Genomic DNA, 14663 nt, shown 5'->3' with positions numbered 1-14663 from the left:
TTGCAACCCCATGTGGGGTCAACTGGAGCTCGAATGGGGTTGCAAAAAATATACGTAAGTAAGCAGTGAGGAAACCCAGTGAAGATTATCTGTTTATTACCAAAACCTTTGCACCAATGAGGATGATGAGTTTTGAGAGTCATTTTCAGCGTTTGATGGCAATGGTCAGTCCGTCTCCTATGATGATCATGCTCAGGTCAATTCTCTCATCTTTGTGCAGTTTCTTGTTGAGAGCGTCCAGCGTCTGGGAGGTGATGTCGTCGGGAGCAGGATTCACCACCTTTCCGCTCCACAGCACCTAAACACATCCATATGGTTGGTACCAGTGTGACCTTAGCAGCCGTAAACGCCACAGAAGGTCAGGTGACAGGTACTCACGTTGTCGATTGCGATGATGCCGCCCCTCCGAATGAGCTGCAGGGATTTCTCATAGTAATTGTCGTAGTTGAATTTGTCAGCATCGATGAACACAAAGTCGAAAGTTCCAGCCTCACCATTTGTAATTAGTTCATCTAAAAAAAAAGAAAAAACAGTATTAAATGCAAGTGTAAAAAAGTTTTTTTTAAATATTTAAAAAAATAAAAGTTTTTCAAAAATATTTACCCAATGTTTTTAACGCTATTTCATATCGAACATCAATCTTGTGTTCAACTCCAGCCTGTAGGGAAGTCATTAAGTTATTTACGTAAAATCGGTTTTTTTCTGGTTCCCCAGTTTTTTTTTACCACCAAGTCTGCAGCATTTTGTAACGATCAGATTTTGCAATTAATACATGAAAAAGGAAGTCATTCTAAGTTATTTATATATACTGTATATATATATATTTTTTACCTCTTTAAAAAAAGGTTTTCCGATGTTGATGTAGGTTTCCTGGATTTCACAGGCGACCACGCGTCCATCCTCAGGCATGGCCAGCGCCATGCTGAGGGCGTTGTAACCTGTGTACATTCCTGTAAAATAAACACAGTGTCAACTCAAGCAGCACAGAAATACATTTCACAAGTTGGACCTTGTTGTAATGTCTTCAACAGGGTCTTCAACCTGTGGCTCCCAAGCCACGTGTGGCACTTCAGTGTCTTTCCATTGATCCCCAGGGTGATTGCATGTTTTATATAAATGTTTGTGAACAAACTGAATTCATCCTGGCTGTGATTATTTTTTTATTTAATTCACAGTGCAGCTATTGAACGAGCTAGCTGTTAGCTGCTAATTACTATACATTGCTTAACTTCTGCTCAACCAGTATATTTAATAAAAAGTTAAGTTAAACTGTGGTTTATTTTGCACTTAAATTTACATGTCAAACTATTTCTGCTGTGTTTATGTGTTTTGACCTGACGATTACTCACCTATCTCTAAGGCTTTGGTCGCATTGATGAGTTTAATGAGGTTTGCCATAAACTGCGCTTGTTCAACGGCCACTAACATAATACTCCAGGGGTCTTCAAGTGTTCTCTAAAAAACAAACAAACAAACAAACAAAAGAACCAAATAAACGCACAAAAAATATATAAAAAATATAAATATATAAATATAAATACAGTTCTTACAGTCTTCGTATTGTTTTACCAGACAAACCACAATCTGACAGAACAATCGAGAATCAGTGTTTGATAGTATTCTGCTACCCTCTAGTGGTTGATAAAACAACTACACCGTTTCCTTAAAAAAAAAATTGTGTTCGCTGTTAATTTTTTGCAAATACAACCATGTAGGTAAAGGATTATGACATCACACTTTTTTGTCTTTGTATCACTTTTAAATCTCTGTTAAAGAACACAGAAAATTATCGCTTTACTGAAGAAGAAGAAAAAAAAACGTCTGTCAAAGAGCTGAAAACATACGATACATATTTCACGAATATCAGGGTAAGTTACAAGATCTGTCTGTGGGTTGTCCGGTGGGCGGGAAGTTGTCTGACCGAGTGTTTGGTTTCATTCCGGTAAAAGTAACCACATACACTTGTGGTTAACTTACCAGTTTGAGTTTGGTGAGGACCGGGTGCTCCCTCAGTGAGTTGTTGACCACATATTGCAGCACAGGGTCGTCCTTTCCACCGCTGTGGCTCTTGCCCATGAAGGCCGACTCTGCTACGCCTGACAAGCACAGAGCAGGGCAGCAGACATAGCACAACTGTCGTCAGAAGTTTCCCCTCAAATATAAATAAATAAATTTAATAAACTTCCATTTTACGTTCACATACCTGATAGAACGAGGGCCAGTCCAGCAATAAAAATCATTTTAATGTCCGCCATCTTCCCGTCCTGGTGATCTGGGCCTAAAAAACTGTGTCGAATCCTGATCTGTCGACGTCTTTTCAACGGTTCCCGTGTTTGTTTAACCCTCACATGAGAGAGGACATTTATTGATTTATACCAAAAATGGGCTGAAGCTAGCGCAACAGTGATGTTCGTGTTATTTGCAGTTATTTACATCATTTTGGAATCTTTAAAGCTAGCTAACGTTATCCCGCTTTACTTTGTATTTAAACCACGTATTAACAACTGAATAAACATTCCTCAATTTTCCACTTTAATGTTTCCATGTTTCTTTATGTATTATATACATTTATACATTATTTTATATTATTATATAACAAATGAAAACTTTAAAATCCATTGAAACAAATGTGTTTTGTGACAAATAAAATACACTTGACTTGTCGTTGACTTACAGAGATAATGTAATGTAACCAGAGTTATCACAGGACACTGCCATCTCTAATGGGTCTTAAAGTCGGTCCTGGGGGCAAAACCTGGTTCTGCGCAGGTTTGGGCCTGGGAGGCAGATCCAACAAAAAATCCTCAATCCTTCAACGGCGAGGTTTAAATCTTCCCCTGAAGGTTTTGACTAGCGAGTCAATACAAAAAAACGTTTGTTCTGCTGATTCAGTGTTGACTGTGGTCCGTTGGAATTGGAATGTGTTTCAACCTTTTCCTTGTGTTGACAGTATAAGATGTTCCAGTTTGGTATGTGTTACGCTGCTGCAGCGACTTAGCTCGGAACAACACAACACACCACCACATCGAAGTTTACGGCCTCGTCAAAACACAGAATTACACAGAAGTCAAATATATAGTTTCTGGTACATTCTAGAATAAAAGATACTCTGTGAAGCTACATTTCAGGTTTTACTTTTGTATATTTTTCTTGACTTTTCTTCTTTGCATTTGGATTAGTCACAGATAAAACATGTGTGAAACTCATTCGTCCACACATACAAGTTGTTTTTTTTATATTAAATAAATGGATTTATCCTGATTAATCTTGATTACTCAACATCTGCAATCCGATTACAAAATGTGTGATCCTTTGACAGCTTTTTATTATAACTTATCTTTTTACTTTCATTTTATTTTCCTGCCTCCGCACAGCTAATACACATGTGACTTTTATTATTATTATTATTATTATTATTATTATTCAAATGGAAATGTCACTTTCCTCTGCTCTTCTGCCTGGTCTTTGTACAGTTATTCTCGGTACCAACACTGTGTTGGGCAATAGGACTACAAATGATTGTGTAATACACTTTGAACTGATTGCAAAAAAAAAAGTTTTTCCAAATTTTGTAATAGTTTCATTATTTTCCTGTTGTTACAAAACACGGGATTTTTAAAAGAAAAAACAAACCCTTCCCACCTATAGTAGAATTAAAAGTTGTTAAACGTGCTGGTATTTCTAATTGCAGAAGAAGAAGAAGAACACACTTTCTAGTAGGGCAAAAACACAAGTGTGTCTGTTGTTGTTTTTCTACCCTTTCAGGGGTAAACAGACAGGACACCGAGGTCGACAGATGTTTGTTATACTTTAGCTGCAGAGCCGGTTTGGAGCCTAAGGTAAAATAACAAAACAAAAAACATTTCTGTTATTATCCTACAGTGACGCCCAACGCTCTCTCACAAACACACACGCTCACACACATACACGCTCACACAAAGTCAGTCATATTTTCTCACACAATAGAACAAAGCCATGTTAATGTTAAGCATTTTTTTAAAGAACAGAAAGCTGAAATCTTTCTGTAAAGTAAATAACACAGAATTGCATTGCCATTTCAGGCCTGCAGAAAAAAGTGACACAGAATGACCAGATCCTGCCCCCGACCCCTCATTTGGTTTTTGTTCTACTGCAACGGCTCTATTTACCATTGGTAAATATTTCCACTCTCAAAGGATCACAAAAAAGGAGAAACTACGAGCAGAGGGCGGAGTCACAGCAGATGATCAGACCACCATACACCTCTAGTGGTCTATAGGGTATTATTACTGTGGTAGAATTCTCATGGTTTCTTTTCCCAGTACATTGCTGCCATCTTCACTCAGATGTTGGATGTAATTATGATCATTAGGAGCAGACGTTGTTGTAAACTGTATTTCCTTTAGGTGTCAGTATATTGCATGATTTAGAAACCTGAAAAAAAAACAACCAAAGATTTATTTGACATTTAAAGGGAATTTGCCTTTTTATTGTCTCTGTTTATATTGATTCCCTCCATAAATCATTATATAAGTTCTGAGTTTATTGTCTGGATCCTGAGGGTTTAATTAATCTGAATTATTTGATTTACTGAAAGAAATTAATCGGATTTTTCCCACAGGCATAGTCATCACATCTGAGGGGGGTGACGCCCGTGGGAAAACAGGCAGAGGGGCAAAGGGAGGTCAGGCTGGCGGACAGTATGAGGAGGGGAAGCGAAGGAGGCGCTGAAAGCAGAGCTGTGATGTGCAGACGGCAGCGAATCACATGAGCAGGGATCTGTTTACAAACTGATCACTGAAGACGAGAGCAGCAGCCGAGAGGGGAGAGAGGAGTGACTCTGAGGAGGAGGAGCAGACAACACTGCAGGAGGAGAAGGGGACAGAGTAGAGATGAGAAAGACTGCTGCTGCTGCTGCTGCTGCTCCTGCTGCTGCTGCTGCTCACAGGGACAACTCCATGCGCTCCTCCTTTGTGTCTCCACAACCAGCCCAGGAGCAGGGGACAGTTTGAAAAAGTCTGAGAAAACAGAAGAAAGAAAACAAACTTTATTTACTGCACTTCACTGTGCAGTCGGCTGGTCTTGGGATTATCCTTCCTCATTTTTGGATTATATATCCTCATCCTCTCAAGGTATTTTTTTTCTTTTCCTCTGATCAGGACCAATCATTCTTGCTCCTGCAGTGGGAGATGAGAAGTTGACCTCATGCCCTTCACCTGGACGTCCGTCAGTCATCACCAAAGACAGGACTGTCATCAGTGTTCAGCCGAGCAGCTGCTTTACTTTTCCTCCTCGGCGTTGAGATGACATCTGCCTGAAGAAAAAGAAAAAGAAGAAGAAGAAGAAGAAGTCTCAGACCTCCAGACCTTCAGTCGTCGTCTACCACTGAAGTATTTATCTCGTGCACAGAAGCTGCTGGTTGTTCTGCACCGTGGGGGAAAATAAACTGCAGAAAAACAAGTTATAAACAATTCAGACTTTGTGGCATCGCAGCGCTCACTCACAGAACGTCTGGGTTTCCAAACGTGGATGCAGCCCTGTAGATGGTGCTACAGTGAAACTCGCTGCAAGTGAGTGGGTTTTTTCAGAAATTCGGGTGTTTTTATTTGACCATATACAGTAGCAGTAAAACATACAGAGTCTGAAGGTGGAGCCGGTCTGTGAGTGTCTGTGGGTTGGTCACAGAGGTCAGTGGTGGAGATTTGTATTCTTACCTAAAGAGCAGTTGCTTCAAAATTGCCAGTGACCATGTATTTAAAGGCGATGACACTGTTCTGTCTGCAGGGTTTACTGGCATCACAGTCCAGAGTCAACACATCACAACAGGTCGCTGTTTATGTCAGGCTGAGGATCCACTTCAATAACAAGTTGACGAAGGCCCTGCATCGGTACCTGGAACTGTTACTGTCCCTCACTTTAGTCTTTGGTCTCGACATCAGATCCTGTCAGTTTGGTCGACATGTCTTTTTAACGCTGGGGTCGGTGGGATGTTTGGAGTTACATTTTAGCTAAGCTAACATGGACCGTAAAAATCATTACAGAAAAAGTAAGAAAATACAGAAACATGTCCAACATATATACTTCCAGTGAAGGGAGTGGCATTTTGTTTTTCACTGAAAGCCAAAGTCGACGTTCCTGTTCATCAGTGTTCGGGCTGTGATCCTGCTCACAGACATTTGCGCTGCGGTCTACCTTTCACTGCTCCACTATCAATGATTCACCAACATCTTCCTTAGATTACAGGCAGCCAGACACTTAATCGGCCGAAATCTGCTGCCAGAGACGCTCCTCCAAACGATTTCACCCCGCGGCCCTGACCCTGGCTCCGACCAGGAGGTCACACCGCAGCACTTTAACCCTAAAACAGGACTTGTTTAGGGCAGTTTTAAGGCTGACACCTGATGTGGAATGAGAGGTATCAGGTAAAAGCCCCTCAGGCTCAGGTAAATGAATGTACCTTTTATGCTCTTCACTTAGACGAAACTCCCAGGAGTGAACTTTTCTCAGCTATGAAGAACGCACGTAGACCTGTGTGATCTAAGGTGGTTTTAGAGATTAATATCACACCTATAAGTCTATGTATGTTTTGTTTTTTTATATACACAGGGGTTGGAGAGGGGGGAGGGGGCGCTGCATATGTTTTTGACTGAAAGACTTTAAACATCCTTTATATCATAGGTTTGAATTCATCCTGAGTATATTACAGCTGTGGTCTCAAACCCCTGGCCTGAGGTCCATTTTCAGCCCGTGAAAACCCCCCACATCTGGTCCAATAATAATCTAATTTTTCCAATGACATCATCATTTCTCCCACTCATCTTCACTTGGCTTCTTTGTGGTTTTACACTTTAGGTTTTCTTTTCCTCTTCAAAGCCTTTCTCTTGTTGATGAAAGAGTTGTTCTCCCTGATCATAGGCTTCAAAGACTCAGTTAGCCGCTAAGCTAGCTTTGTCAGTATGGATCTTTGGTACAATGATACTGCACTACCAGCCCAATGATGAAAACCTAGTAGCCCAGTATCTCACATGGGTTACAGAAACATTTTCCCAGTGTGGACGTTCCTGTTCTTGATCATGGATTTCTGCCTCAAAATGTAGAAAAAAAATGACTTTGCCAAATGTTGGATTAGTGTTTCATCCCTGTTTAATGAACTTTTTTTTTGTCATGTGTTTCGTCCAATAAGGAGCCTGTGTGACCTTCGATAGAGGAACATCCGAATTCCACGGCAACATGTCTTCGGAGACCCCCTTCAACCTGCCGATCAACGTCTACATCATCATCCTGGGCATCGGCCTCTTCATCTTCATGCTCAGCTTCATCTTCTGCTGCTACCGCTTCAGGTACACGACCACGGATAGGTTTAGAGCTGATAATACGTGTTTGTTAGGCTAAATGTGACTAGGCTAGCTGAGGTCTTACAATAATTAGAGTAGCGGTTAATTTTACACCAACATCTGACTTCATACCAGAGCAGATTGACGAGGAAGATTAATGAAGGGCGTAGATTTGAACCTGTGGATTGCGTGACGTGAGAAGTAGGAGAAAGGGCACAGACGGTGTAGTAGAGCAGACCGATACCAGTTGCTGATGCCAACTGCCGTTTTAAAACATTTTTCACACTGCCCCACTGTAGCTCAGGTACGGATCCCAGCAGTTAATCCTCCCTGAACCGCAGTACGAGTCTTAGCTTTCACTTCAGACACTGACTCACATCCTCTCCTCCTGGAGCTGCTGCGTCGACTGTGTCTGATTCTAGTTCAAACATTAATAGGTGTCCTGACAGTTTATCATACCTCGCGAAATAGCATACGCTGACCGTACTGCACATGCTCCGGAAAGAAAAAAAAAAAGCACTTTTGACTATTGTCAGAGTGTGCTGATTTGCCATTTTTTCTCGCTTCTCAACCGTTGCCATGGTTATGTGACGTCTCATTACCATTTAAAGCTAAAGGCTCAGAAACCAGTCATCCAGAACAGGGCTATCAAAAATTCACAAGTTAAAAATTGACCAACTTTAAATTATTATTCAGTAACATTGACGTGTCAGGTGACTTGGTGACGTCATCTACGATGTACCTTTGGCACGACTCCTCTGAGAACTCTTAAATGTCTCTTTATGGATTCATCATCGTGCAGAAGTAAATGAGGTCAGATGTCAAAGTGCAGGCCTGTCGCGTTGTGCAGAGACACGGGTTCACTGGGCTGTTACACAACAGGCCGCAGGGAAGTCAGCCGCAGGCTGCGGTTGACTAGGCTAACTTCTGGAAAAACCTGTAATACCCTCACACAGATGCCGTACATCCATTGCTCTGTTCATTATCTCCATAACACATATTTGTTAGTCACAGTGGAGTGATGGACTGCAGCCTGGAGCTCCGGCTCCTCCTGGGAGCCCTGAAAAACAATCAGCTCGAACACATTATTAAAACTTATTGTGTGAACGTGTTACGTTTGCGAAATAGAGCATAGATTACAGTAATGCTCATAAATAAAAAGAATGTGTAAACAAATTGTCTGGATTCCAGCGCTTCAGCTGATTCATACAGCATGACCAGACATGTCCCGGAAAAGACAGATCTGAATCCTGCAGCTGCACACCCTAATTCAACTCTGACTAAGACTACAATATGACACTGGTTTGGTTTTTGTTTATTCCTTTTAATTAATTAATTTTTTTACGTTTTTCAGGCTAAGGAGACGAGACGAACAAGGACAATTTGGGTACAACAAGGTAAAGAACACCGAACCCTTGTTTAAATTACAGCTTTTAAAAAAAACATTTTAAAAGGTGTATATTAATTAAAACTAAAATATATATATATTAATTAAAATTAAAATGTTCCACAGTAAGTGTGTATTTTTTAAATAAAATGTTCTTGTTTACAGGTTGTCTTGAAAGGAGCAGGAAAGAAACTCAGCCTCCTGGGTGTAAGTTAAATATCAAGGACATTAACCGTATATTGTGTACTGTGTGTAATGACTGTTTGAGTGTTAGTATGTTAGCATTAGCAGCATTAAGACAAGATGAAGAAAACCTAAATCCCTTCATTTTGGGGAAACGTTTCACTGTGTTGTTTTGTTTAAGTACTTAATTACAGTGAGTGCAGCTAACAGGCTAATGGGTAAAAACAGTTAGAAAACTGCCTCAGGACATACAGACATATTTACCCTGCTGGGTAAATTTAGCTCACGCACAGAAAGTACAAAAACAAATTGCCTTCGTGCTCATACTATAGACAGTCACGTACGCACACGAGTACTAGTCTGCTGTCCTAGAGCAGCTGCGCAAAAGGAACTAATTGCTAACGTTATTAGCTCAGTGTACATAAGGTAACTATTCCAGGCTTAGTAGAAAAGACAGAGACAAGAACAAGAATAAAAAGTATTTGTCAACTACAGTTCATCACAGCTGCATTTTGTTTGAATTTGCCCTCGATGTGATTGAAAACAAAGAAGAAGCCGAGGCCTGTTGTTGTTGGAAGATTTGAACCTTATCTGTATTTTGTTCCTCTTTCACAGCAAACCTGTGCAGTGTGTTTGGAAGAGTTCTGCAGCAGAGATGAACTCGGGGTGTGTCCATGTTCACATGCTTTTCACAGGAAGTAGGTCCTTTAACTCTACTCCGTCCTCATAAAATTTTTTTAACTAAGACTGAAGTCATACTTGACTTGGCCTTTAACTAAACAGCTGTGTTAGCTCGACAGGAGAAGCATCTTTAGAGGATTATTCCTCTAAATTCCTGACCTGTTTGTCTCTGCATGTTTGAAAATTAACATGCTCTCTAAAAATGAAGTGTGCGTTTGCCCTGCAGTGTGGGTGTGACCTGGATGGAACGGCTGCTGAGGCTGTTGTTGTTTCTCCTGTCGGTATCAGCAGCACTTCTTGGACCGTTTCCAAACCATGTTTTGGATATTTCCCCTTGCTCTTTACAGTTCTACTAGGACTTTCAATCTACCTTTAAGTCTTAATTAATCACAGTGAGGCTGTGGTGATTAATCGTGATTGTGATTAATCACAATTAATTGAGATAAATAAACACTCCTTAATATGACAAAAAAACAACCTAATTAGCATTAGCAGGATTAATTAGCGCTAGCAAAATGAAGGAAACCTTAATTCTTACTGTTTTGGGGAAATTTTTTTATAGTGTTTTTTGCTTTAGCACTTAACAAAGAGTGCAGCTAAGAGGCTAATGGCTAAAAACAGTTGGATAATTGTTGGATTAAATGACGACTGTTGACCGTCCCTCTCTTGCCCCGTGTTCTTCCAGGTGTCTGCTGAAATGGTTAGAGGTCCGCAGCGTCTGCCCCATGTGCAACAAGTCCATTTGTCGCCTCCAGCCTGACTGCCCACCACCAGAACAGGCAAATCCACAGAACCTGATGGGGGTCTGAGTCTGGAGCCAACATCTCTGAACACTCCACGCTTGCCTTCAGGTGGATACCTGTCAGTGCAGACGGTCCTGTTTGGATGTGCAAACGACTGTATATGAAGTCAAATATTTTTTTAAGGCAGAGTGAGCACATAAGAAGATTGTTTTTGAATATATCTGAGGAGCTTAGGGTAGAGTTTGTACCGTTCAAAGTTTACTGAAGGGATGGCCTCAACGGCGCTTTATGCTAATGCACTAGTGCGCTGTTGGGGCTGTTACTGGTTTAGTTCCCTTCACAGGATGTGACATTTACACTGGATCGATTTAAGAGACAATCCAGACATGAACTATGAACTGAAAAAGAGTTGGTTCTGTTGTAGAACAGTGTCAAGGCCAGATGTGGTCAAAACAGCAGGTAATGCGTTCTGGCTTGGGGACCAGTGCTGGTCCGTAGGTCATTTGGTCTTGGCCGCAGTGGTACACAGTGAAAAACTGTACTTTAGTTTTACTAATTTACTTCATTCGAAAGAATCCAGTCATATCGCTTTACTTTGTTCATTCAAAGATATCTGTCAACAAAACAACAGGTCAAAGGTCATTCAGACTCTGATGCTAACAGAAAAAATCTAAACGATTTTTTTTTTCCAAAAATGTAATAAGGCATTGATTTTGAAAACCATACTTCTAACTAAGACCAAGACAAGGAAGTGGTTTCACAGCAGGCCTTCATATGTGTATATGCTTTTATAACTCACAGGGGGAAATGAAGGTACTCGTCAACACTTCTGTTCATATCAAAAATGAAACTACAAAAACCCGTGTTCACCTCACGTTTCAACAGATCAGCGAAAGAGTTTTGTTTGATTTTTGACTTTGTACTCTCCCCCTCTCGTGAGGAGGATACACGTCGGGTTCAGTCTGCTGCTCAAATGTTTTCCTACAAATTTACATGGACATGGACTATGAGGCGGAGCGGGGAATAACATGTTTAAATCAGATTTGAATAAAGAATGAATTTCTATATATTGTTTTATCTGCAGAGTCTTAAAGTTCGAGTTTTTTTTGTTGTTGCTTAAAATGCTGCTGCTCTTGAGTGAAGCAGGAATTTATTAGAAGTGATGGTAATATCAAAAGCAACGTTGAAGGCATCATAGGTTTAAATTAAAATCTATTTAAAATAAATCCTTACATCCTACCATTGTGGGGATGACGTAAAACAACTATCGAGACAATAACAATAAAAACATGACTTTGGCCGAACTCCCAGTTGTTTTTACGGTGTCGAAACGTAGTTTGGTTTTGTTCTAAACAGTACAGAGATGGAGGCTCCACCCACTCATCTGTAGTATCAGGTACCGGTAGAATCAGGTTATACTGGGGGCTAAAAGAACGGTAGTTAACACGTCCTACTGTACGAGAAATGTTCTCCGTAAAATATATGTTGTTTTTCCAGACGTCGTGTGTTTTTGCAGTGACATATACAGTATAGACGACTGTGCTGATATGAAGAACCAGTTTGATCCGGTTTCTTGTTCGTGTGACAATGTTCCATACGGTTTCTTGTTCGTGTGACAATGTTCCAGTTGGAATCTTGAACATTTACGGTTTCTTGTTCGTGTGACAATGTTCCGGTTGGAATCTTGAACATTTATTTTTTTACATACTAATATATAATATAATGAAAGAAAACGATAAAGAATGATACTTTTGAAAAAGGACACTTTTATATGACAACATTTAAGTAAAATAATCGTGTAGTTACGAATGAGAAATTACTCCTAGTGTTGAATACATTCTAATTCTACAAGAACGTTGTCATCTCCTATCACCCCTCGCCTGCCCCCTCTTGGCAGAATCTTGCTTTGACTACAATTACTTTTTTCCGGAACTACGTCATCGAGTGTATCAAAATAAATGTGACTTTTAAAAATGATAAAATCAACGTAATAATTTAAGATGTTATATTTAACCGGATCAACTCCGGACATATTTTGGACCCACATAGAATTTGCGTTTATGTTAAAGTTTACACATCCAACTACTTTATACAACATGGTAGCAGTTATATTCGGTTATTGCCTTTTTTATCATCCCATTAATAAATGTGTGGTAACGATAGCGACGCCATGTGCTTTGATAATGTGTAGCAGATAAACAATTGACCACAATCAAAAATTATTGCTTCGAGTTATTTCAGCAAATGGTTTTATTTTTAAGGGTTCGAACCGGAAATCGAATTGTTATTGCCGCTCGCGCAGAACACGAGGAAAATTACAGAAGCAAGCGACGTAACAGGTTAAAGAAAGTCCTTTTGTTGTTTTAACACGTTTAGCACGTGTGTTTGCGCATTTCACGCAGTCGGGAAAAGGTTGTGCTTTTAAAGTAGCCAGTCGTCGGTAATCGGCTATAAGCACCGGCCACTGAAGATTATCAACGACGGAGCTCTGGACTAAATTAGTTAGTGATTAACTTATAATCCGCCATTTTTGTCATCGGACGTTGGCAGTTGGTTGGGAATGGATTTAGTTCCGTTTGGTCACAGTAGTCCTGGAGAGTCAACGAACATTTCTGACAGCGAATCGGAGGACGAGGTACGTACACACACACAAGCTTTTGGGTTTTGTGAGTACTTCACACTGACATTTCTCAAACCTTATCTTTTACAAATATTTTCCCAATCTTAATTCTAAACCTAATTTATCCATTTATCGAATGTGGAATCTTAAACCTTTAAATACCTTCTCACCCAGAGAAACTGTAAAAAGTTCCCAAAATGAAGTTGATGTAAAAATGAAGTTGAAATGAAGTTTTTTAAAACGTATAAGACTATGTTTTCAAATATGTTTTTTTGTGGAAATACCCTCTCAGCCAGTGAGGACCTGGAAAATATTGTTCCCACTAGTATTGTTTTACCAGGAACACCTGCTGAGGACTGTGGACATTTCTTCACCAAATTCAACTCCAAACTTTGCTCATTTTTTGTTTGTTTTAGTTTTATATTTTATTTTAAACATAAATATTGTCATTGACATCTAAACCAGTGTTTCCCAAACCCATATTTCAAAAGTCACAAAAACTTCTGGGAAACATGATGTGAGACGACCCAAAAAAACTCTTGTGACCCACCTGAAGGTCGCGACCCAGTCTTTGGGAAACAATGATGTAAACGCTGTTTTTTTGTTTTTGTTTTCCTCAGACAAAGCTTCCCCTGAACCAGTTCTACCCCTACATTCGCTGTGCCCTCTGCTGCGGCTTCCTCATCGATGCCACCACCGTCACAGAGTGTCTGCATTCATGTGAGTAACGACAGTCAGGAAATAGTTGTAAAAAGTAAATTCACAGGAGTGAAATGCTTTACATAATGGAAATATTCTCATCATCAACACCAGATCTAAACAGAACACGAACAGTACAGATTTTGGGCCACGTTGGCGACCCCTAGTGTAATGTTTCCTGTTCATATTTTATTTGCACAGATGACGGACAACTGGAGATACAGTATGTACTTTAAAATAAAAAATGTTATCATGGTGTTGAAATACTCTCAGCCAATGCCCAGATTATGGGCCGTCAGAGGTCCACGACACCCTGTTTGAAAACGACTAATCTACACAAACCCTGAAGAATAAATAATACATTTTTTTTACTGTTTTTTTATTTTGGTCCCAGTTTGTAAGAGCTGCATCGTGAAGCACTTCTTCAGCAGCAACCGATGTCCAACGTGCAGCACCGTGGTCCATCAAACACAGCCTCTGTACAACATCAGGTTGGTACATTAAATAAAAAATAAAAATGTATTTTTTTCATTTTATAGAGTTATTTTTTTTTTTTTTTTCATTTTATAGAGTTCGGATTGACCAGAATTACAGAATTGTGGAGTTGTACAACAAAATGTTTTCTTTTCCCCCTGCAGACCTGATAGAAAACTGCAGGATATTGTTTACAAAATGGTTCCCTTTCTGGAAGAATGTAAGTTACTGTGTAATTACACAGTAAAAACGTTGTTGTTGTTAAAAAGAGTCACACTCTCCAGTAATTCTGAGTCGTTCATAAACTTTTTTTTTGGTATTCAAAACATGGGTTATTACCATAGTATTGTGTGTACTTTTTATGTGTTTTGTGTTAAGATTTACTGAAACAGTTTCCCCCCCTGCAGTGGAAAGAGAAGAAATGTACAACTTCTACACAGATAGAGGATTGGAGGTACCAAAGTCAGGTAAAATACTACGTCTACTACTGCAGTAAGACTTAAAGTCTTTGTAGCAAGATGGCGGCGCGCACGGGTGCAGAGGCTCGTAGCTCTCTAACTTGA

At 39.9% G+C, this 14663-nt stretch overlaps 3 protein-coding genes across 8 annotated transcripts in view; 2 read left to right on the top strand and 1 right to left on the bottom strand.

Moving 5' to 3' along the window:
- Positions 1-79: 79 nt before the first annotated feature.
- LOC103386925 (catechol O-methyltransferase domain-containing protein 1-like) lies at positions 80-2733 on the bottom strand. Its single transcript, XM_008321359.3, has 8 exons — positions 2675-2733; positions 2204-2343; positions 1978-2096; positions 1350-1455; positions 832-950; positions 604-658; positions 379-512; positions 80-298 (listed from the first exon to the last, which is right to left on the bottom strand). The coding sequence occupies exons 1-8, from the start codon at positions 2716-2718 to the stop codon at positions 146-148; spliced, it is 870 nt and encodes a 289-aa protein (XP_008319581.2). The 5' UTR covers positions 2719-2733; the 3' UTR covers positions 80-145.
- Positions 2734-3652: 919 nt separating this feature from the next.
- Positions 3653-11374, top strand: LOC103386926 (RING finger protein 122-like). Of its 6 annotated transcripts, XM_025060532.1 has the most exons (8): positions 3653-3839; positions 4062-4153; positions 4601-5549; positions 7163-7319; positions 8668-8710; positions 8866-8907; positions 9499-9581; positions 10250-11374. In XM_025060532.1, exons 4-8 carry the CDS (start codon positions 7210-7212, stop codon positions 10371-10373), a joined length of 402 nt encoding a protein of 133 aa, XP_024916300.1. In that variant the 5' UTR covers positions 3653-3839; positions 4062-4153; positions 4601-5549; positions 7163-7209; the 3' UTR covers positions 10374-11374. The 6 variants fall into 6 exon arrangements, with proteins under 6 accessions (XP_024916300.1, XP_008319582.1, XP_008319585.1 ...); XM_008321360.3 differs by lacking the exons at positions 3653-3839; positions 4062-4153 and adding an exon at positions 4201-4259; XM_008321363.3 differs by lacking the exons at positions 3653-3839; positions 4062-4153; positions 4601-5549 and adding an exon at positions 5762-5867.
- A 1202-nt stretch (positions 11375-12576) lies between these two features.
- The window catches only part of pcgf6 (polycomb group ring finger 6), an 8969-nt gene continuing 6882 nt past the window's right edge, over positions 12577-14663 (top strand). The window contains exons 1-5 of the mRNA XM_008321356.3: positions 12577-12942; positions 13548-13647; positions 14021-14117; positions 14265-14320; positions 14508-14567. Coding sequence (XP_008319578.1) covers positions 12868-12942; positions 13548-13647; positions 14021-14117; positions 14265-14320; positions 14508-14567 — 388 coding nt within the window. The 5' untranslated portion in view covers positions 12577-12867. The remainder of the gene's footprint in view (positions 12943-13547; positions 13648-14020; positions 14118-14264; positions 14321-14507; positions 14568-14663) is intronic.

Source organism: Cynoglossus semilaevis, chromosome 12, assembly GCF_000523025.1.
Source record: "Cynoglossus semilaevis isolate Cse_v1.0 chromosome 12, Cse_v1.0, whole genome shotgun sequence".
Lineage (NCBI taxonomy): Eukaryota > Metazoa > Chordata > Actinopteri > Pleuronectiformes > Cynoglossidae > Cynoglossus > Cynoglossus semilaevis.
This window is presented reverse-complemented; position numbering and strand designations above follow the sequence as displayed.